General features: G+C 51.1%; 2 protein-coding genes and 1 pseudogene across 6 annotated transcripts; 2 read left to right on the top strand and 1 right to left on the bottom strand.

The window, feature by feature from the left end:
- Positions 1-308: 308 nt before the first annotated feature.
- Positions 309-3,725, top strand: LOC112902748 (disease resistance protein RPM1-like). Its single transcript, XM_025971913.1, has 2 exons — positions 309-688; positions 1,472-3,725. The coding sequence occupies exons 1-2, from the start codon at positions 396-398 to the stop codon at positions 3,540-3,542; spliced, it is 2,364 nt and encodes a 787-aa protein (XP_025827698.1). The 5' UTR covers positions 309-395; the 3' UTR covers positions 3,543-3,725.
- A 6,314-nt stretch (positions 3,726-10,039) lies between these two features.
- On the top strand, positions 10,040-21,441 carry LOC112902754 (putative disease resistance RPP13-like protein 3). Of its 5 annotated transcripts, XR_003230652.1 has the most exons (4): positions 10,040-10,467; positions 11,174-12,797; positions 19,940-20,011; positions 21,172-21,441. XR_003230652.1 is itself a non-coding variant. In XM_025971925.1 (3 exons), exons 1-3 carry the CDS (start codon positions 15,562-15,564, stop codon positions 16,757-16,759), a joined length of 945 nt encoding a protein of 314 aa, XP_025827710.1. In that variant the 5' UTR covers positions 14,399-15,561; the 3' UTR covers positions 16,760-17,611. The 5 variants fall into 5 exon arrangements, 2 of the variants coding, with proteins under 2 accessions (XP_025827710.1, XP_025827709.1); XR_003230651.1 differs by lacking the exons at positions 19,940-20,011; positions 21,172-21,441 and adding an exon at positions 12,891-13,320; XR_003230650.1 differs by lacking the exons at positions 19,940-20,011; positions 21,172-21,441 and adding an exon at positions 12,878-13,320.
- Positions 10,478-14,547, bottom strand: LOC112902746 (annotated as a pseudogene).
- Positions 21,442-21,795: the final 354 nt, after the last annotated feature.

Raw genomic sequence — 21,795 nt, 5'->3', positions numbered from 1 at the left:
GCCGGCGCTCCACCACCGACGGGGACCGGCGCTGGTTGGCCTTCATTGAGAAGGAGCTCGACGAGTTCGGCCTGCCATTGACAAGGTACCGGCGGCTGGAGCATGGCGGTCACCCTCACATGGTCAAGTGGCTGCGAGACTTGAAGGAGCAGGCTGGTGGTATCGGGGAGCTCCTCGATCAGTGTGAGCGCACGGAGAGAGCTGCGCACAACTGTTGTGCCAACAGGCCAAGGTTTTGGAAGGAGGAAATCAGATACATGGCGGAACAACTCTATCACACCCTCAACGATCCCTGCCGGTATGCCGTGCATTCCTGGACTTTCGAGTCCCACGGAGGGGAGGAACTCCACGAGGACAGGGCGGCGACACCCCGTCTTGTTGGCATCGACGGACGGATGAAGAAGCTGCTCAGTTGGCTCCTGTACGCCGGCACTAGACTGAGAATCTTATCGATTTTTGGATCGGGTGGGATCGGTAAGACTGCTCTTGCCATGGAGCTCCAACGACGTCAATCACAGCACCACCAAACTCATGTGTACCACATTTCTGCCGCGGTGTCCCTGTCCAAAATCAGGTCGTTTCTCTGTTACATCTACCAGCAGATCACAGGCCGAACAATTCGAGAAATGGAAACTGCAGATACAAAACTTCTGATTCTCCGGATCCGGGAGAACTTGCAACCCAAGAGGTAATATAATTCAGCATCTAAATTAACAAGGATTTTGAATATGTTGCCTATATATTTTTCTGTATCATAGATCATAGTTTACTTTGTCCTACAATGGCTTGGAGTTGGATGCGCCAAAACAGCTAAGCTGCATCGTGCACTTTTAAGTTCTAGCTCAAAAAATGTTAAAAAGAAATTGCACATATGCATCGTATTAAAATATGTACACCGGCAGAAATGCCCATATATGTACTACGACGATTTATATTTTCTCTGCAAACCGTCAAAATTATAAGGACCCTAGGTGCAACTTAGTGAACTACATATATTCCATATTTATCATAAAAGTGCGCTTAATTTGCATCTGTTATAGGAATAACAAACCCACAGCAGTGTGCGCTACAAGTGTAGTTTTGGGATAAACTACACAAAGCATATGCCCAGTTCTCTGGAAGTGGGTGCACAAAATTGGAGTTTTGTAACTAAAAACTACACTGGTCTAGTGCAGTTATCTCAATAAAATACTTACTACCTCTGTCCAAAATTACAATTCGTTTTTACTTTTCTACATATATATATTTTATTATGCATTTAGATGTACAATATATCTACATACAAATTGAATTGTAATTTAGGATGGAGGGAGTAGGTTTTATGAAGATTCTACTGTATAAATTTGTGGTCAGTATTTGTGACAGTAGGGAGTAAGATTTGATTGAGCCGTAATTGATTATTCCATACATAGTACGATAGTACAACGATCTGGTGGTAATTCACATAACTTTTTTCTAATGTCCTGGACAGGTACTTCATTTTGATTGATGATTTACGGGATGCTTCAGTTTGGGGAATAATCAAGCATGTGTTTCCGGATAATAACTGGAGCTCTAGAATAGTAATTACAACCCGCCTCGGAAGTGTAGCCCGAAGTTGTTGCTCTGATCTTGATGGGATTGTATACAAGTTGAAGCCTTTAAATGAGTCAGACTCAACACAGTTGCTCATGACAACAGCATTTGGTTCAGTGAAGGATGTTTGCCTACCAGAGGGCAGCAGGGACCTGATCTTGAGGAGTTGTAATGGTATACCGCTGTTAATAACTGCTTTTGCTGACAACATAAAGGAACAGCTGCAAACGGCAGCGCCGAATAGCTATGGGCAATCGCCCGGGTTCAGTGGGCGGACTGCAGAACTTCATAGCGTGGAAGAAGGCCCACAGCTACCTGACCAAGTCCGGTGCGCACTAACCCGTATCTGCAGGGACCTTCCTGTTGAGTTGATGACATTGTTACAGTACATGAGAATGTTTCCACGTGGATACATGTTCGAGAAGGATTATCTTGTCATGAAATGGATGGCCAAAGGGCTCACCCATAGTGAGGGAGAAGCGGAGTGCCATTTCTCCGAGCTGGTCGATAGGAATATCTTCACCCTGGTACTACCAACCGGGGAGCACAATCTTGATGAAGCTGAGCCCTGCCGATGGCAGGTCAACAATCTTATGCTACAGTTCATTTCTTCCACAACAAGAAGGCCAGCTTTTGTTTTTACTGGAGACATGCTCACCAGCTTAGAACCACCAACCATAAGGCCCTCCAGTGAGCTTTGTATGCCACGGTTGGTGGCTCTCCACTCTCCCGAGCCAGATATCCAAGGGCTGATGCACACAATTGACTGGGGTGAGAATGTTCGGTCGCTAGCTGTATCAGGCATAGTGGACCAGGTACCTCTGAACAAGTTTAACTATCTGGTGATGCTGGATTTGGAGGACTGGAAGAACTTAAAGGATGAGGACTTGTTGCAGATATGCAACAGCAAAATGTATCTACTGAGGTACCTGAGCGTCAGGAAGACTCAGATCAGCAAGCTCCCGCCGCAAATCAAGGAACTTTGCGGTCTGAGGACATTGGATGTGAGTCACACGCAGATAAGTGAGCTCCCGTCACAAGCATTCGAGCTAGACCATTTGATCAAATTGGACCTAAGAAGCACAAAGATAGGAAAGTTGTCAGAGAAAGTTGTGGGGCTACAAAAGCTTCAATACCTTCTTGTTGGTGGTGATACAACCCTCAGTTTAATCAAATATCCTCTGAGCTTCACGGCAGCTCTTGGTGACCTAGCCTGCCTTAGGGTGCTTACAATAACTTGCTCTTTTCAGCAGTGCGCTGACGAGGCCTACCAGGACGTGTGGCTGTCATCCGTGAAGAAATGGAGGCAGCTCGAGTCTTTGACTATACATTGCGGGCTCGGCAGTTCCATGGAGTTCCTGCAGGGTTTAACGTCTGATCCACCAGAGAAACTTCAGAAACTTAAGGTAACAAATGGAAGATTTGTTAGTGTTCCCCAGTGGATCAAGAGGCTAGAACACCTGTCTTTCCTACAAATCACAATCTGCAAACTAGCAGCAGACGAACTGACAATCCTTAAGGACTTGCCTAAATTGAAAAGCCTTGTACTAGGCTTGGAGTTCATTCCACGAGAAAAGATAGTTTTTGAAAGTGAGGGGTTCAACGAGCTTTTGGAATTCTCCGTGGAATGCCCAGTTCCGTGGCTGACTTTCAGACAAGGAGCTATGCCAAAGCTCGAATTCCTTCAACTGAAACTGTGCTCAGGCCCAGCAGCAAGACGAGATAGTGTTCCCTCTGGAATACGCAACCTCCGAAGTATAACTGATCTAGACCTCTGTTACAACCAAAAATGGTGCCACAACAGTAGCAGTGTCAAGATGACGGTCGAGGCAGTGAAGGAAGAGGTTGCCAAGCATCGCAAACCAATCTCCCTCGTCATCAATGGCACCGTACATGATGTCATTGTGCTTCAAGAATATGATTACCTCCTGAGACGTCTGGCAAGTGACTTCATTCCAGAGATTTGATTTTCCAGGATTTCATGGTTGGACAGAATGGTAAGTGAAACTAGCAAGCTGGCCTGTGCAATCATAGTTTTTTTTATCAATCTTTATGTTATTTTTTATAGATGCAAATAATTTTTTGAATTGTGTCATTGTAATTGTTTTTCCAGATGGTATAAACTGCGGTATCATCTATATTTTTAATCAGTCATATTCTATCAAGTATTATTTTTAGAACATTGTAGTATTTCTTTGGAACATGAATTCAGGAGAAATAGGAATATCTTGTATAGAAATAATCTTTTATGTATTCCTGATACCTCATGTTTGTATTATATGGAATATTTTAGGCATGAGTATACTTGTTCTCAAATTTTTGACTCACGATGCATTTCTTCCTTGAGAGTTTAGTCACTGTACATGAAACAAAGAAATTATCCTCAGTTTTGAAGAGAAGGCATAGATGAGTGGTTTTTTAATGTATACCGGTAGAAGTAAATAATCTCATTTCATTTATGTGGTCTCCAATCTCTGGTACCTAAAGCTCCATACATGCTCCCATATTATCTTACGAATGATGCACCTTTTTTCAGCACTTGCCATGAATAAGATCTACAAATTTGCTGTTGTAGCTTGGTAGCCTTCTCCTTTGTGGTCGTTCCCTCTCTCCTGCTTCTGGTCCTTGACACCACGGTGCATTTTGTTCCATATTTTGAAACATTTACTGCAGCTTTCTATGGACGGACATGCATGCTAAACATCAACTTCCATGTTGCTCAAGATAGAACCGGAGGAAGATTTTCACCCGGAGGTTTCTCAAAATTGTTGTAGGAGCATCATGACCCCTCCGAGAAGAGAGGCGTTCAGGATGTCGCTGCCATCCGCACCGACAAGATGTTATGCATTGCTTTCGCTTAGAGCTCCACCTACGAATATTGTACCGTGTTCTAGTCTCCTAGACACAGCATTGCTGAAGCCGGTGCCTGCCACATGACGTCGTCACTACGACAGCCACCATGGCCCGGGCAGCGAGGCTAAGGTGGCTCGCTCCAAAGGCCTTGACCTGTCGACCCCATGCATAGGTCCGGCCGCAGGTGAGCGGAAAGGCGAGCCCCGGCGTCAAGCTAAACCCCCCCCCCCCCCCAAAGGAGCCACCAGATCCGGCCAAGGAGATGCCAAGACAAGCTGCCAGCATCCACCACTGCCCGCCACAGGCATCGGTTTTTTGCCCCGCCACAGACCAGGACATCGCTGTACTTTCCGCGCTATCAAGGGTCAGATCCAGGACCCGTAAGGCCAGATCCGGTCACGGAGGACTGCTCGGAGGGCACCCCACCGTTGCACAGTGAATTGTAGAATAGAGGAGGGATTCGGCAGGAGAAGAGAGAAAACGAGAGAAGCGATGGTACAAGCGAGCGCTAGTGGGCTTCTCGCGCGCGGGGTGGGGGGGGGGAGCAGTACGGGGACACCTCAGTGTCTCTTCTCATGTTTGTTACCTCCATCAAACAACATTGAAGCTGAGCCACCGGGAAGTGGATGTGAGGCGGTCGGGGTGGTGCTGGTTGAGAAAGGCTGGAGCATGGAGAGGAGGAGGTGGCGGCCATGGCGGTGGTGAGAGAGCATTTGTGTATGGAGAGTGGAGCTAGCTGTCCCCTCCCACTCCACTCCACTTCTTTGGAACACACGTGAGAGGTTGTCAACCCGCTCTCCACAGGCAGAGATGGACACTTCAAAAATTTGCTTTGGATCTCCCTAGCAAAGAAACCCGCAATCATAATCATGAGAAAATTCGTTGTATGCCATCTAAATTTTTAATTATTCCTTATATGCCATTGAAAATTTAGATATCTCTTCATTACCATCAAATTTATATTTCATCCCTTTGGTGCCATTCCGTTAAATTACATGCTACTGTCTCCATTAAATCCCTTCAACACCCCTCGCGGCTTCGCTTCCGCGTTGTGAGCTAGCAAGAATAAGACACCTTGTCCACAAATCGACGAACTCGATTACTAAACAAAATCACCAATTTGATCAATAGAACCTTGTAGAGGATCAAGGACTAGTGCGTACGCGCCTGATGGACTCCATACTGCACGTCTACACCCAACCTCCGCATCGAATCTTGCGGTCACAAATGCGAAGAAGCCCATGGAGTCCATGCCGGAGCCCGGAGCAGAGCTCACAACAGCAGAGTGTTAGGTTGATCTTCACCGGCTCGGTCTAACGACCGAGTCACACCCTTCTCTTGCGCCCTGATCGGGGGCGCACAACCAACTCTTGGTTGCGGGCACCCATTGCGCAACGTTATATAAAGGAAGGTGGGGCTAGGGACACGCACGACGAGATTCACCGTGCCCCCAAAACTCACCTACAAACCCTAGACCCGATCTGAATGGCATTGTAGAGACGGGAAGCTCCGCTACCACCTACGACATGCCGTCATCACTGACTCCTCCATCGCCTCCTCTGCGCCCTCGACTCCGGCACACTCAACCACTATGTCGCCGCCTCACCGACCTTGCCGTCACTACCATGGCCACCTCCTCCACCAAACCCAATGGTTGTGCTCTTCTCTCTCTCGATTTTCAGTGTTGTTTATCTAAAGGCACATGCTAGTACCCACTGATCTACCACTAGTGATCCAAGACTTCTATCACGGAACACATCAAGCCCGCGGGAGGTGTGGGTGTAAGGCCCAATGCAAGGCGGCGCCAAAGGAAATGGCAATACGGACGCAAGAAGCCGCAATGCTAGAGATGGCAACGGGTAAAATCCGCGCGGATATTAACTTTCTAAATCCGTACCCGCGTGCTAAAATCCGTACCCGCACCCGCGCCCGCAACCCGCCACGGGCATGAAACGACGCCCGTAACCGCTATCCGCGGATATCCGCGTACCCGCGGGCACGCCCGTGTACCCGCAAGCTGGCTCACGCGGGACGCGGCGGAGCTTGCACGGGCGGCGGCGGGGGGAGGGGGGGGCAGGGGGTTTCCCGCGCTGGGGGCGGAGCTGGGGCGGGGCCGGATCCGCCGCCGGAGGGGGGCTCCCCCACGGCGGAGCTTGCGCGGGCGACGGCAGGGGGGGCAGGGGGGTTCCCGCGCGGGGGGCGGAGCTGGGGCGGGGCCGGATCCGCCACCGGAGGGGGGGCTCCCCCGCGGCGGAGCTTGCGCGGGCGGCGCGGGGGGGGGGGGGGGAGGGTGCGCTCCGGCGGCGGGGGATGGAGCCGGGGGCCGGGGCGGGGGGTGGGGGGCGGAGCGTGGGGCCGGATCCCACGGGGCGGAGGGGAAGGGGGCTCCGGCGGCGGGGGACGGAGCGGGGGCCTCCGGCGGAGAGCTCGGGCCGGATCCCGCGGGGGGGGGGGGGGGGGCGGAGGGGGAGGGTGCGGCAGCTGCGTTTGGGTCCGGGAGTGGGAGCAACAGGGGAACCGGAAAACCCTTAAAATCGGATATATAAGGGTTATTCGGGCCCACATGTCAGCGGGTCTAGCGGGTTTGCGGATTCGGGTATCAATTTTTCAAACCCGTTAGAAAATATCTGTTGGGTTTAGAGTTGTACCCGCACCCGTACCCGCGGGCACAGACTCAGACCCGTATCCGCGTCCACCGGGTTTGGTATCCACCAGTACGCGGATATTTCGCACCTGTTGCCATCCCTACGCAACGCCTGCGAGCCGCCCCGTCCATGGAGGGTTGTCGTACTGCCGCAAACTGTCTACGACGCCGAGCTGTGCGCTGCCCCCGCTCGCCGCGCTGCTGCGGGGCCACCTCTGCCGTGGGGCCATGCACCGCCCTCGCCCGCCACGCCGCTACGCGCCACGTGCTGCACCCAAGAGCAAGGTCGGGTAGTGCTCCCGTTTGCCCAGCTCGGCGCATGAACATTGCAGAATTAGTTGAGGACAAGCTCTGTCGGAAGCGAAGGGGACTGAAAAAAAGCTTTTATTTCTCCCTCTCGCTGATGCGCGGGGACTACATCAGCATTCAACGCAGGTAACGTGAAAATTTATCGGAATGGCAGGAAAGAGATGGAAATACAAAATCTGATGCAGTGAAGGGATAGCTAAAATTTTAATAGCATATAAGGGATAGTTATAAATTCGAATAGCATACAGGGAATTTTCTCCGTAATCACAACGATGCATTAAGCTTCGGTATCATGTTACCGGAAATCTTCACCAGGAAAATGCCAACTGACTCTATGCTTGCTGGAGAACAAAAACTTCGCGAGTGGGTTCATCAAGCATTTCCGATGAGACTTGCTGACCTCGTGGACACTGAACTGCTATAACTACAAGATGATGCAGCAAATTGTGGTTTGAATCCTAACAATAATCCTCCCTCATAAACTTCTTCTAGCAGGCTGACCGATCCTCTTGTCCTAATGTTCGAGTTAGGTCTGCTGTTGCAGCAGTGGCGGGGCAGTCTCTCCCGGCGGCGGCGGCGGCGGCGGCGGCGTTTGTCGGCCTCGGGGCGGCAGATCCGGCTATGTCCGAGCCATTTCCGGCAGTCCCGTGGCCGGATCTGGTCGCCCGCGACCCGACAGGGGTGGTGGCGGTCGGCACCCGGGCTGGGCCGGGGCGGCGGTTCTAGGCGCCGTGGGCGGTCGCCAGGACGGCGACGGGCTCGCAGGTCGCGTAGGGCGCCGCAGCCGGTAGCTGACCCCGGTCCTGATCTGCACTTCTCCTCGGTCGGACAGCGGTCACCAATGACTCCCATGGCTCCCTTTTGTGGTGGCCATGGGGACAAGCCAGCAGCCTCTTCCATTCCCCAACTAAGATCGGCCGGTAGGACTGCGGTGGCTGGCAGATGGCAGGGTTGCTCGCGGTGGCGATGATGTTTCAATGCAGGAGCTTCGGGCAAAAGCTCTACCCCATTGATCTTGTGCCGGGTACACCGGCGGCGACGTATTTTTCCTCATTTGAGTCGCTGTTGTGGTGCTTTCTGCAAAGGTTAGCATTTCTGCAAAGGTTAGCAGTCCTACGGGTGAAAACCTAACTCCGGCTCGTCGGATAGGCGACGGCAGCGTTTTCAACGTCTGTTCTCGGCGTCGTCCTGGAGTTCTGTGTACCCAAATTCATTGCCTAAGCGGAGTTTATTTATGTGGTTTCCATGTGGAAGGATTTGGCAAGCAACCGATGATTCAAATTTCATGTTTCTAAGCAACTAGAGAGATGTTGGATTGGTGCTGCATAAAGTTGCTGTAAGATTAAAACGTGAATGAAGAAGATTGAAACGTAATCTTCTAGCTTTCTTTCTTGTATTTTTTAACCCTTTATTTTGAGGTTTAGAGTCTAAGTGCTCTTGTATTTCTTGGCCGTATATATCCACCAGTGGATATAAAAGGCCGGTTTCAACCATTATCTAAAAAAAAGTTCTGCTGCTGCACTTGACGCGAACGATTGCCATTTTTTGTTCAGTTGGTTTAATGATGGTCTCAAGTTTGAGCAGCTCTGAACCTGCAAACAACCCTGTCTGACACTGCATTCTACGATTCTTCGTCCACTTTTGTCCAGCATTGCAACTTGCAAGCATGATTCGATTTCAGGCTTGCAGAGCGGTGTCATCCAAATTCAGGATACGATTGCGTTCCAGAAGCTGGCTGGCAGCTGTCTACTAAGACCATTTCTGAATCCTGAACCTGATGAGTGGGCTTCTGTATGGGTAACATTCAGCTAGAGATCGATGGATTCAGAAAAAGAAGCATCCTGAAGATTGCAGTAATTTTAACAAGGTAGTGCATTCGTTAGAGCACAGCCTGCACAAGCAACAGCATGAGCTTGAGCTTCAGGCTTCTGGTCTTGTCGTGGGTCCTGTCAGGCGTCGATCCACCGAGCTGGAAGTCCCTGACTGCCCGCGCCATGGCGACGATGCTCATGCTGACAAGGATGTCCACGGAGGATTTGCCACTGGCATCTTCAGGTAACAGCGAGAGTGTGACACCCATTCCTGCACTGACCTGATCAAAAGCTCTCGTTCTGCAAAGCTTCAGGTTCAGCATGTGCAGGAGGATCAGCCAGTCTCCAGTGATGTGTGGATGAGGATTCCTCCTCGCTCGAAGCAGTCTGCGGCGGCGTCATCTCTTTCTGTCTCCTTCCCGCGTTCTGATCGCTGGGGCACGCCGGCGGCCGGCGGCCGGCGGTGGCCCACTGCAGAGCAGGCGGCGCACGGGCCGGCAGCCTCGGGGTCAACGGTCAGGCCGATCGAGGCGGAGGCGGAGAATGCGGAGCGTATCATGGCGTGGCGGCCTTGCTCGGGAGGACGTCGCCGGCCGGGCGCGGGCTGCGGGACGGAAGCCATCGCCACCTCGCCGGCGCCGGCGCCGCAATCGGCGTGGTTCACGGTCAACATGTTTTACAAATTGGTCCACGATTGTTTCCAGACTTTTGCAAAATAGCCCCTTCAGTTTACATATTACCCCCTTAATCGCGTTCTGAATATTTACACCTACACCCCTGAATTGGATCGCTATTAAAGAGTCTCGATCCGATTGAGGGGTCTACGTGTAAATATTCGCGATTCGCGATCCATTTAGGTCCCTCGTCTGGGTCGCGGGCTTGGCGGCGGGTTGAAGCAGAGGCGGCCCGGCGCGCGGCGGCGGGCGCAGGGACGCGCGCGTGAAGCCAACCGCCGCCGGGGAAGCCAGCTTCCTAGTGGACGGCGGAGCAGCCGCGAGGCAGCAAGAGGCACGGCAACGCCAACCACCAATCTTACTCTGCGTCCCCGCCGGCCTCCTCCTGCGCGTACCCCGCCGGCGTCCGCCGCTCCCCTTCCGGCCACTCGCGGGCTGCTCCGGTTGCGTCTCTTCCAAGGGGACGGAGTAGGGTGAGGGAGGCGGCTGGGCGATGTTCCGCTGTCCGCCACACCGCCGCCGCTGCCGTAACTGCTCGCCGACCTACATCTCCGGCTCCGCCTCTCTCCCGCTTCGACTTCGCCTCGTGAGGCGGCTCCAGGTGAGTTCCTGCTCGCTCCGAGCTCCCCATGGGGTCCGGAAGAACTCTGAACAACTAGTTGCTTCCTGCAGCAGCTATCGATTTCGGATCCCACTTGGGATGCTGCTTCCTTTCTGCTGCATCGATGTGTGGTCTGTTCATGGTTCAGCATATGCTCTCGCTCCTATTAGAATTTATAAGTTATTTTCTACTAGATGATAATTTATATCTCTCCTCGCATAACCAATTCCAAGCACTTGGACTGTCACTGGTTTGCACATCTGGGCAGATATATTTTTAATTCGAATGGATTTCCTTCGAATGGTAGCTGGGGCTGGGAGGATAGTTCAATTTAGAATCTGAGGCTCAGAGAAATCAGAAACATAAGAAAAATACAAAAGTGCACACCAAAGATCAAAAATGAAATTAAAACCAAAATCATAGAAATTATTCATTGAATTTCACATAAATGTTTCTAGGACGAAACCCCTGTTGGGTTTCGCTCATCGTACACTATTTGACATAAGTTCACCAATGAGAACACACATCAACAACACTTTACATTGAAGCCAAATGAATGGGCTATTATTCAGACTGTAATCACAAAACCTAGCTGATTGCAAGGATTAAGGTTACAGGAGCTGTTTCGGCATTTATCACTCATAGTACTCATCAACTACCATTGTGGGTTTCTTCTGATGCGTGCTTACTGAACTTCTGATATCAGATACCTTCACCTTAGTAGCTTCAGAAGCCTGCTGGCTGACTCTAAGATGGACTTGTTGGAGACTTTTAAGGTAATCCAAACCATACACTCCTTCAGATAGCCTGAATTGAAGCTCCAGTCTTTGAAGCTCCGGCATTGCCCCTTCTAGGAAGCTCAGCAAAGGCATGACTGGTGCCGAAAATCATAGCAGTTTAAGACTGGCAAATCCATCAGCCGGAACAAAGATCTTGCCTCCTGAATCCATGGCATTCTTCCGTAGAATCTCCAGAACACTACTATCCTGTCCTTTTGCATTGATTGAGAATGTGAGAGAAAACAACTTAGAGAGCTGGGAAAGAACTTGCAAACCATCTGTCCGCAGTGAAGTCAATGATAAAGTTAACTTCTCAAGAGTCTCCAGCTCCTTGATCCATCTAGGCACACGAAGTAATTTGCCAGAAAGATCAAGTGAGAGTATGTATTTTGGTGGACTGGACAAATCATCTATTGAATTAAGAAAACCTGTGAAGCCATCATCAATTGCAAGGGACTTGAGCGAGTATCCAGTTAGGTACTCAATGGTAGGGAGTAACTCGTCATATTTGTTGTTATTGGTATGAAGATCTCTAAGACTGTAGATGCTTAACTTCTTCAATTTGGTGAGATTGTGCATGCTTCCAAGGTCTGGAGTTGAACCCCTACTAATCTCAATCCCTAAGAGTGTTTGTAATGCAGTCATCTTTGCAATTTCTTCTGTGAATCTCAAGGCAAGATGTGTGGATTTATTGCCACCAAGTAGATGGACCATTTTTTGGAGCCGCCCAACAGATGAAGGCAATTCTGTCACTTTTGTATCCCTAATATCCAGTGTCTCCAAATATTGAAGTTTTCCAATTTCTGATGGGAGTTTCTTGATATACGTACTGTGTAGACTCAGATACTTAATTGAAACATCTTAAAAATTTTGTCCAGCTGTTTGGTATTTATGTTCTTGCAACCTTCTAGATCCAACACCTGCAGTATAACAGAGTTGAATGAATATGGAGGCAGATGTTGCAAATTCTCAAACACAGTTAGTGACCGGACATGTGACAAGTTCGTTTTCTCTATTTTTCTTTTACATCCTCAGGGTTGCTGTTATGAAGGGAAAGCCGGCGGACTTTGTTGCTTGGTGTTGGTGTGAGCCAGTGACCTCCAACCACAGTGATAAAATTCTCTTCGCTTGACTTGGACACAATATATTCAAGGATCATATCATGAACTTGGCAAGTCTTCACCTTGCCATTGGTGCTGTGTTCCACTTGCCGGACTATATTTCTACTGATGAGCTCATTGAAACTGTCTTCAGCAACTTCCTCAACTGTTTTCCCATCCTTCTCAGCAATGAAACCTTCAGATATCCATCGCCTGATTAATCGCTTCCTGTTGATGCTGCAACCTTTCGGGAATATGCTCAAGTACAACAAACAATTCTTCTGATCAGCTGGTAAATCATTGTAGCAGAGATTAAGAATTTGTGTCACGCCCTCAGGACTAAGATTCTTATCCAACTCTGAGTTTAGAGACTCTTTCACTGTTCTCCAATGGCTCTCTTCTGTCAGATCTCTTCTGGCTAAGAGCCCTGCCACCGCAACTAATGCCAAAGGTAGACCTCCACATTTCCTTATAATTTTATCCTTGGTTTCTTTGAAGTTTTCTTTATTTGGATCATGAATTCTTTCAAAGAACAATTTTGTAGATTCCACATGAGGGAGTGGTTTAAGCATGTAGATATGTTCTTGTTGACGGCAGCAGGCATTTGCTACAGACTTGAACCTTGTAGTCACCACTATGCTTCCCTTTTGATTTATGAGCAAAGATTGCCAGATATTTTGCCATGACGATACAGACCATACATCATCTATAAAGAGGAAGTAACTGCAAACAGAAAAAGGTTTAGACAGTGTCAGTGGGGTTCTAATAACATGATCAGTGAATATCACTTCTACAACAAAATTAATTCATCACTACCTTGGTTCCTTTTTATGAACTATAGAACGACATCAACTCTAAACTTAGGTAGTAAGACATTCCAACTTCCTCTTATTTAGAGTATTTGGTCCTACATTATTTAAAATTGTTTCCTTTTGGTAATGTACAATTCTATAATACAAACCTTAGTCATCGAACCAAACCGCCTAATTTTCAACATTGCTTATTTTGCGCATTATCGGCTAATATTTTCTCTAATGACTTTTCCATAATATAATTCTAGGTGATTATATTTGATCTACACCTATGTAAATTTAGTCCAGGTTTTGGCTAACAAGCACAATCTAAGAATTTCCTTAATTACAGCAACAAGTTTTATATAATGTTTATATACATGGGAAGTTAAGGTAACCATGCAAAATCGGGGTAATGGTTGGTGGGTAACTAACAATATAAATGATTATGGAAAATTTAAAGCAGTTGATTTAGGCTTCATAGTCAGTGCTACCAAATATATAATAGTTGTAGTACTCACTTCTTCTGCTTCAGCTGTTCTTTGAGCTTCTCCTTCAGCTGTTTCTCATTCCATCCTTCGATTCCATCAGCATGGCCGTCTGAGGTGCCACGGCCGCCTTTACCCTCGGGATCCTGCTGCGGCATGACCTGCTTCAGGATGTCTCTCAGCAGTGATGGCAGATTCAGCTTTTGTGATGCCTGCACCCACGCCCGGGAATCAAACTTCTCCCCAAATCTGCGCTGCAGTGCCAGCGCCATCGTCGTCTTGCCAAGCCCACCAAATCCAACAATGGCGAGAACCCTCACACCACCCTCCGACTCTGTCACCCACTGCCCATGCTTCATAATGGCATCCTCCTGCCCCACTGGCTCGGTTGTACCCACGAGCTGCGGTGCAGGAGGTTGCAGGTGATCTGTGGCATACGGGCGTGCCGGTCCGCTTGGCTTGATGCCAGAGACGGACTCGGAGTTTTCTTTGGGGTCCTGCACGCCGTACCTCGTGCGGCGCTCCCCGACTTCCTTTGCTTGGTGATCCTGGAGGCGATGTCCCGGCATGCCCAGAGCATGGTCATGGTGTACCATGCGCAGCTGACGTTGAAGAGGAGGCCCTCCCCACGGGGCTGGTGGTTGAGGCGGCGCGCGAAGTCGTCCACGCAGTCCTCGATGTCGTAGGCGACATCGCGGACCTGCTCGATCCAGCCCTTGGTCTGCTCATCGTGAGCAGCTCCAGCTGCAGCTGCCCGGCTGAGCTTGCGGAGGAAGGCTTACATGCTGGAGAGCTCGTTGTTCGTGTACTGGATCTCGCTGGGGACACTGCTGATGAGCTTGTACTCCTGGGCGAGGAGGCTGCCGAGTTTGCCAAGCAGCGATCTCATGGCGCTCTCGGAGGCGCCCACGGCGAGCTCCATGCTGGTTCGGCGTTAGCTGATCTTCTGTATATTCCACGTGCGCTTCACAAGAATTCCACGTGCATATTTTTATATTCACGAATGGCATCAAATTTGCAGTTTAAACTTTGTAGATGTATACCATAGTCTCTCCTGTATGTTAAAAAGGTTTCAAGGTCTTAGTTCAGAAAAAACAAGTTTAAAGAATTTTGAAACTTTTCTAGGTAGGTTATCATGGGATTCGCATAATCTCTTGTTTTGGAGGTATTTCTAGCTTATTACTGGTAACCACCCCACGGTTGATTGGTTGCTTATTGCTAGCTTATTAGAATTACATACTAGTCTGTCCCAGAGTTGTAGTGGCAAGCAATGATGCTTGGCTGGTTGCTTCGGGCTTTTGCCGAACCAGTGATCAGTTGATTGTAATTTGCATCGTATTGTATTATCCGATCCAGGCAAACCTCTCTGGCCTGACAGTGATCATGCTAATCATCAGAGCCTAATCCAGTGGGTCCGCTGGTATCAAATAAAAAAAAATCCAATAATGGGTCTGAAGGTAATCATTAGACATGGGTGAATCAGCAACGCACATCCTGAGAGAGCTAGAGGAGCTGCGAGCTAGACGCCACACCAGTCCACATTCGCTGACCCAGCCCCGTCCCCGGGGTTGGGGGCACGGTGACACCCACGGATCGGAATCCGGAGCAGGCCGGGGCCGGCGAGCAAGATGGGCACGTTGTCCGGGGTGATGGACGTGCTGCCGGAGAAGCTCGGCGCGCTGCTTGAGCATGAGTACGCGCTGCTCTCTGGCGTCCGCGTCGACGTCCGCTTCCTCCAATTCGAGCTAGGAAGCATCCGCGCCGCGATCCACCACTACGAGTGCCTCAGCGAGAATGAGCGGAACCCCGAGATGAGGGACTGGGTCATCCTCGTCCGCGAGCGCGCCTACGACGTCGACCTATCGGTGCTGCCGCCCGCATCCGGGGCAACCCCTCCTTCAGGTCTCAATGGTGGTTTCGCAGCACTGCGCGCAAGATGGCAACACTCCCCACCCGCCGCGCCATCTCCAGCGAGCTTCACACTCTCAAGGCGGGTGTCATTGACCTAACAGAGCAGCGGCGGCGCCACAAGATCGACGTGACCCTCCCCGCCAAGGCCAAGCATGGGGACGTCGTTGATCCCCGCCTTTCCGCGCTCAACCAGGATATTGACAGACTTGTCGGCCTGGCCAGGCCAATGGAAGAGGTGACCAAGATGGTTACCGAATCTGGGGACAAGTCTGAGCTCAAGACCGTCTCCATTGTTGGCATGGCCGGTTCCGGGAAGACGACACTCGCCTATGCAGTGTACATGCGGCTTAGAGAGGAGAACTGCTTCCAGTGTCACGCATTCGTCTCTGTGGGACAGAATTTAGAGGTCAAGAAGACTCTCATGGACATGCTCTCGATGCTCGCCGATGGGCCCCGGGTACGTCTAGATGTCGACATTAAGAAAGTGCATCTCATTGGGAGGCTGAGAGAAATACTGGAGAAGAAAAGGTACGCATCATTTACTTAGCTTGCTGAAGTCTGGCGATTCCATCATCCATACTTCAGAATCACATTGATTCTGTTGTAAGTTATTTCGTCTCTGCATTTTTTTTCCCGTTTTGCAAAACAGATACCTTATTGTGGTTGATGATTTATGGACGGAGGAATGTTGGCAAATCATAAAGTGTTGTTTTCCAGAGAACTCTCTTGGCAGTAGAATAATCACCACAACAAGGAAAGCTGCAATGGCAGCGGAATGTTCTTCCAGTTCAAGCGATTGCATTTACAACATTGGGCTTCTTAGTGAAGTGGACTCTAAAAAGTTAGCCTTCGGTAATGAGAATTATGATCATTATCCTCCATATTTGAAGGACGTTTTTCCCGAAATTATAAGAAAATGTGGTGGCCTGCCTCTTGCTTTAGTTGCTGTAGCTGCAGTGTTAAAAGATTGCCAGTTTTCAACAGATTCATGGGAGCGGCTTAATGGATCGAACTGGTTCTCGTTGTCACATCCCGGTGGAGAAGTGATGAAGCGGATATTCAATCTTAGCTATAACGATCTACCCCCACATCTCAGTACTTGTCTGCTGCATCTAAGCATATTTCCTCAGAACTACGAGGTTGAAATAGACCGTCTAGTGAGGCGATGGATTGCTGAATTGTACATCGTTGGAGCACGTGACAGAGATGTGGTCAATAGCTAGAAGCTATCTCAATGAGCTCATTTGCAGAAACATGGTACAATTATCGCATCTGATGCATGATGATGCCCCAAGATGTTGCAAGCTTCATCCAGTGACACATGATTTCATTGTCATCAAATCCATGGAAGAGAACTTTGTCACCCTGCTGAATGATCAGAATCCTGTTCTCGGCCTCAACCCAGTCTGCCGGCTGTCTATACAGAGCAGCAAGCAAGATCGATACCTGACGCGAAATGATTCTGTTAACTTATGTTTTTTTTTTGAAACCTAATACTATTTGCTTAGTAGATCGTGTTCGCTCAGTCACTGTCTTTGGTCAGGCCAGCTCCACACCCGCACCTCGCCTGAACCTGACTGATTTGAGCTTGGTGCGTGTGCTGGACCTCGAAGGCTGGGATGGTCCAGTATGCCTGGATGGCATTAACAATCAACCTCTTCTAAGGTATCTGAGCGTCAGAGGCACTGATATCAGTGAGCTACTGGCAGCAATTTGGGAGCTAAGGAGCCTGGAGACACTGGATGTGAGATCCACAAAGGTGAAAGAGCTGCCTCGCAGCATTGTGGGGCTACGGACTACTTTGAGAACTCTTCTGTGTGGTTGTGAAGGAATGATTAGCTCGATTGAAACAGCAACAATTCTGGAGGTGCTTGCAATAACATGGTCCTTTCACCTGTAACATCCCGGATTTTCCGGAATGTTATCTTGGTGCAAAAAATCATGAATTTCAAAAAAACTTTTCGTGTTGTGCCCTAGTTAGAACATAATATAAGGTTATTTTCTCTCTACCTCGAGCTCTTAGTAAATTTAATTGAAATTAAGGACTATTAAATGCTAATGTGAATATTTGAAGTCCTTTTGAATTTAATTGCAATCTCCTTGTTATAATTGATTGTTGGATTTTCTTGTTTGGCTTTCAATTTTGTGTGAACCAATTGTGTGGAGTTTGAATTTGAATGGGCCATTCAAATTAAAACTCGGACTCTAATACCCCTAAAACCCCTTTGGCCACAGCCCAAACAAGCCCAGCACCTCTTTCCCTTTCCCTTCCACGAGCGCGGCCCAGCCCACCAGCCACCGCAGCCCAGCTCCCCGTCGCCCCAGCCCGCGCGACGCTTCGCCTTCTCCCCTTGATCGGCTGACGAGCGGGACCCACCCGTCAACCATTCCCCTTCTCCCTTCTCTCGTAGCGACCAGAAGGTCCCGCTCTGCTCCGCCCCGTCGCTCTGCTCCGACCGCCGCAGCGCCCCGCCTCGTCGCTTCGCCCGCTCTGCTGCCGCCGCTCGCCCCCGCGCGCTTCGCCCCGCCTCGCGTCGCCGCTCGCCCCGCTCCGCGACAGACGAGCGAAACCCCGCGCCCCTGCTTTCCCCAACCGCCTCGCCCCTTTTCCCTTCCGCCGCGGCACTGCTCGCTCGGGTCACCAGCTTCGCGACACGGGAGCGAAACCGTTGCGCCCCCGTGTCAGCCACCAACCCGCGCCACCCCGGCCCTAGCCGTTCCCTCTGGCGCCGTGATGCCGCCACGCGTCCCGGCACGGACGCCAAAAAGCCCCGGCCGCAGCCGCGCTCGAGCCCCGGCGCCGCGTATAAGAGCCCCAGCTGCCGCGCCGCGAAACCCTAGCCGCCCTCGGGTCCTCCATTTCCGCCGCCGCCGCACCAGAAGAGGAGAAGAGGGAGGAAGAGGAGGGGGAGCAGCGCGAGGAGGAGGACGACGCCGAGCTGCACGTAGAGGAGGAGGAGGCCGTCGCCGCCGGAGCCTCTTCATCGAGCCGGCGCCCGTACGACGACACCGACGCAGCCGCGCGCCCTGCACGGCCCCGACCCACCGGCACCAGCCCGCCACCGCATCGCCTCCCTCGCCAGCAAGCCCGCCGGTGAGTGCTGCCACCGCATCTCCCCCCTCCCTATCCCTTGCTGCCGGCGATGCCGATGAACCCTCCGTAGCAACCCCTAGGACCCCTTCTCCCTTCCGGCCTTGGCGCCGTTCTTGTGCAGGGACCCGCCGCGCCGCTCGTCGAGCCCGCCACCGCCATCGCCCTCTCGCCGCCGCACCGTGCCGCGGTCCCGGGATGCCGGTGCCCCGCGCACGGCACGGCCACACCGCGGCCCTGGGAAGCCAGGACCCGCGTGCGTGCGTGCGCACCCTTGCCGCGAGCCCGAGCCGTGCCGCTGCCCGTTGCCTTGGCCCTAGCCTTGCCTTGCCACCCGCCCCGCGCCGCAACCGCCGTAGCCACACCACGACCCCGCCATGGCCTCGCCGTGCGCGGTGACCACGCGCCGTGGCCGCGACATCGCGTTTGCGTCGCGGCCAAGCCCCCTCGGGCATTTCCTCGAACACCTCCTGGACGCACGCCACACACCTACACCTGGCCACGTGCACAGGACCACACAGACCCAAGCTGCACCGGATCCGGGCCTCGCCACATCGGATCCCGCTAAGCCTGACGCGTGGGGCCGTCTTGTCAGCGAGAAGAGGAAGGCGAAGAGGCAACCCAGCCAGCGAGAAGGAGAAGGAAGCAGGCCCAATCCGCGAGAGGGAGCAAGCCCAGCCCGCGGGAGAGAGAATGACGGCCCGCGAAGGACTGGAAGCCCGAGCCGGCCTACACGCCTAGCCAGCCCGTTACCCGAGCCGGCTTGCTGAGCCGCAGGCGGAGCCGACCCCCGAAGCCAAGCCGAGCCTTGTGGGCCGATCGAGCCGGCCCAATCCCTTTGAGCCCAATGGAAAAACCGGACCCTTTTTCCTTTTTCTTTTCCCGGCCTGACCCGAGGGGCCCACCTGTCAGCCTCGGGGTGAGGCTGACCAGTGGGGCCCGTTGACCGAAGACCCCACCTTGACCGTTGACCGGTCAACGCTGACGTCAGCAGGGCCCACTGCTGACGTCAGCAGACCCGGACCCCCCTGCTGACGTCAGCATACCACGTGGCATGCCCTGGTGCTGCCACGTGTCGCTGTTTGATGATTTTCTTTTCTGAAATTCTTTTATTAATTTTAGAAATAGGTTTTCCCTTAGAAAATTCATAATAAATCAACCGGACCTCCGAAAATTACGAAACCAGTTCCATATCTCTTCTAAAATTATGAACCACCTATTAGAGTAGGCATTGTGGTGATTTGGATCTTATTTGCAGAGTTTTGTGCATTTTTGCACTTTAGCCCTCGCTCTTACCCGTATTTACGAATAGGACCCTGCTACGAGGAGCTGATCGACGACCAGGACCGCCCAGAAGCTCAGGAGGACTTCGAGGAGCCGCCAGGTTCACGCCCATCTATGACTTGAATTCCTATTAGGCATTGCTTGTAGATGTGCTATCGCTTTATGTATACTTATATCGAGGTGAACCTGCATGGCCCATTTTATGTACCTTGCTCCTTGCCAATCTATCTTACTTGTTTATTATATAAAATGCCTTGTAAATCCTTGAATGTGTATGTGTGGGAAACGTGTGGATAGTCTTGGCGTGTGTGAAGTGGTACTCTTCAGGAGTTGGTGACTAGGGTTTAGCCGGGAGTGGGCAACCTAACTCGGTCGTGGATCGAGGGCTTGGGGTGTGTATCTTGGCACACCCTACGGAGTACCTGTGGCAGGTACAGCTTTGGTTACGAGTTTGAGGTGTTTGAGGCACCCGTTAAGGGTGCAGTCGCGGACCACTGTGGTCGATACGCTTTTGACGGAGATGCCCGCTTCGGCAATTAAGGACCGGGTGAGAGTAACTATGACTTGTGGGAATCTGTTAAGCGTGCACACCACTTACCCATTATGAGGGTGGGCCCGGTCCGGGGTTAGCAAGCGCGGTACCAAGCCGGTAGGAGGATCGAGTATCAGTGCAGGGGGAGGAGGTGCTGACCTCATGTCCCCCGAGACGCATGGGAGGCTTCACAGTCCCGGGGTGACCTCTCGTGGGAGGATGCGCCCAAGACCCGGGAAAGCCGGGCGGTGCCGTGGCTCCTAGCTCCGTTTCAGTAGACTAGTGTTTCGTATATTAGTCGGCTGATCTCCGGCTAATGTCGATTCGAGTGGGTCCAGGTGTACAACCCCTGCAGGGTGAAAACTATACGTATAGCCGCGTCCTCGGTTATGGACATCCCTACTCCTCTGTTGCTCTTATTAGATAGTGTTACTCATGATTTCTACCTTCCTCTAGAATAACTTCCTGCCAGGGGGCAGTTGAGATGCGAGGAGAGGGAGTTCTCGCATCGACTTGGTGGTTTCGGAAGGTGTGTGTTGACCGGGAGTCCGGGATGCCGGAAGGGCCCGAGTTGGAAATGAAAGGAGATGTGTATACTTATTTATATATGTTGCATGCATAGGGAAACCACAGCTTTACCTCTTGAACCTTGTTATACCCGTAGTATAGACCACGATAAAGCTTGCATTCAGATGGTGACGTGAACCTATCCCATTCCTTGGGGATAGCCTGGTATGATGCAGGATCCGATCCGGAGTTCGACCCCAACGACGACGGATGGTACGACTAAGGCCCGAGCTACGCTCAAATCGCCTGTGGAGGAGGTTCCCGAAGATGAAGGACGGCCGAAGACCTAGCTACCATTTTGCACCTTCTGCTTGATCGATCTAGCCGAGAGGCTTGTAATAAATTCCATACTACAGATCCTTTGGATTTATGTAATAATTAAACCCGTGTTTGATCTTATAATGAGTATGATTGTGATATTATGCCTAAAATGAGTTCTGTATGTGATAGCGCTTGATCCAGGGACTATCACGATGATACAGGAAGTCGGATTCCCCGATTCGGGAATCCGGTTCGTTTCATCACCAATCCTCCGACAGAGACTACTGTGAGCATTACTATCATCCATCAAAAGCTGGAGCCGGCTCAAGTCTCTGACCATTCATGTGGACTCGGCTGCTCCATGGAGTTCCTGGGCTCCCTTTCTGATATGCCTGGGTTCTTTGACAAATTCAAGGTGACACTGGGAAGATTCGCAGGTGTTCCCCAATGGTTCCATGGGCTCAAGTATCTATCTTTCGTGCAAATTATTGTCTGCAAACAAGGGGCTCGTGATCTGGAGATAC

The sequence above is a fragment of the Panicum hallii genome, chromosome 8, assembly GCF_002211085.1.
Source record: "Panicum hallii strain FIL2 chromosome 8, PHallii_v3.1, whole genome shotgun sequence".
Lineage (NCBI taxonomy): Eukaryota > Viridiplantae > Streptophyta > Magnoliopsida > Poales > Poaceae > Panicum > Panicum hallii.
Note: the sequence above shows the minus strand (reverse complement) of the source record. Positions and strands in the feature narration are given on the sequence as shown.

Coding starts and splice junctions, on each gene's coding strand:
- LOC112902748 (XM_025971913.1), top strand. CDS start 396: ATGAAGAAGCTGCTCAGTTGGCTCCTGTACGCCGGCACTAGACTGAGA. Junction 689..1,471: donor GAGAACTTGCAACCCAAGAG/GTAATATAATTC, acceptor TGTCCTGGACAG/GTACTTCATTTTGATTGATG.
- LOC112902754 (XM_025971924.1), top strand. CDS start 15,562: ATGGCAACACTCCCCACCCGCCGCGCCATCTCCAGCGAGCTTCACACT. Junction 16,065..16,185: donor GAAATACTGGAGAAGAAAAG/GTACGCATCATT, acceptor TTTGCAAAACAG/ATACCTTATTGTGGTTGATG.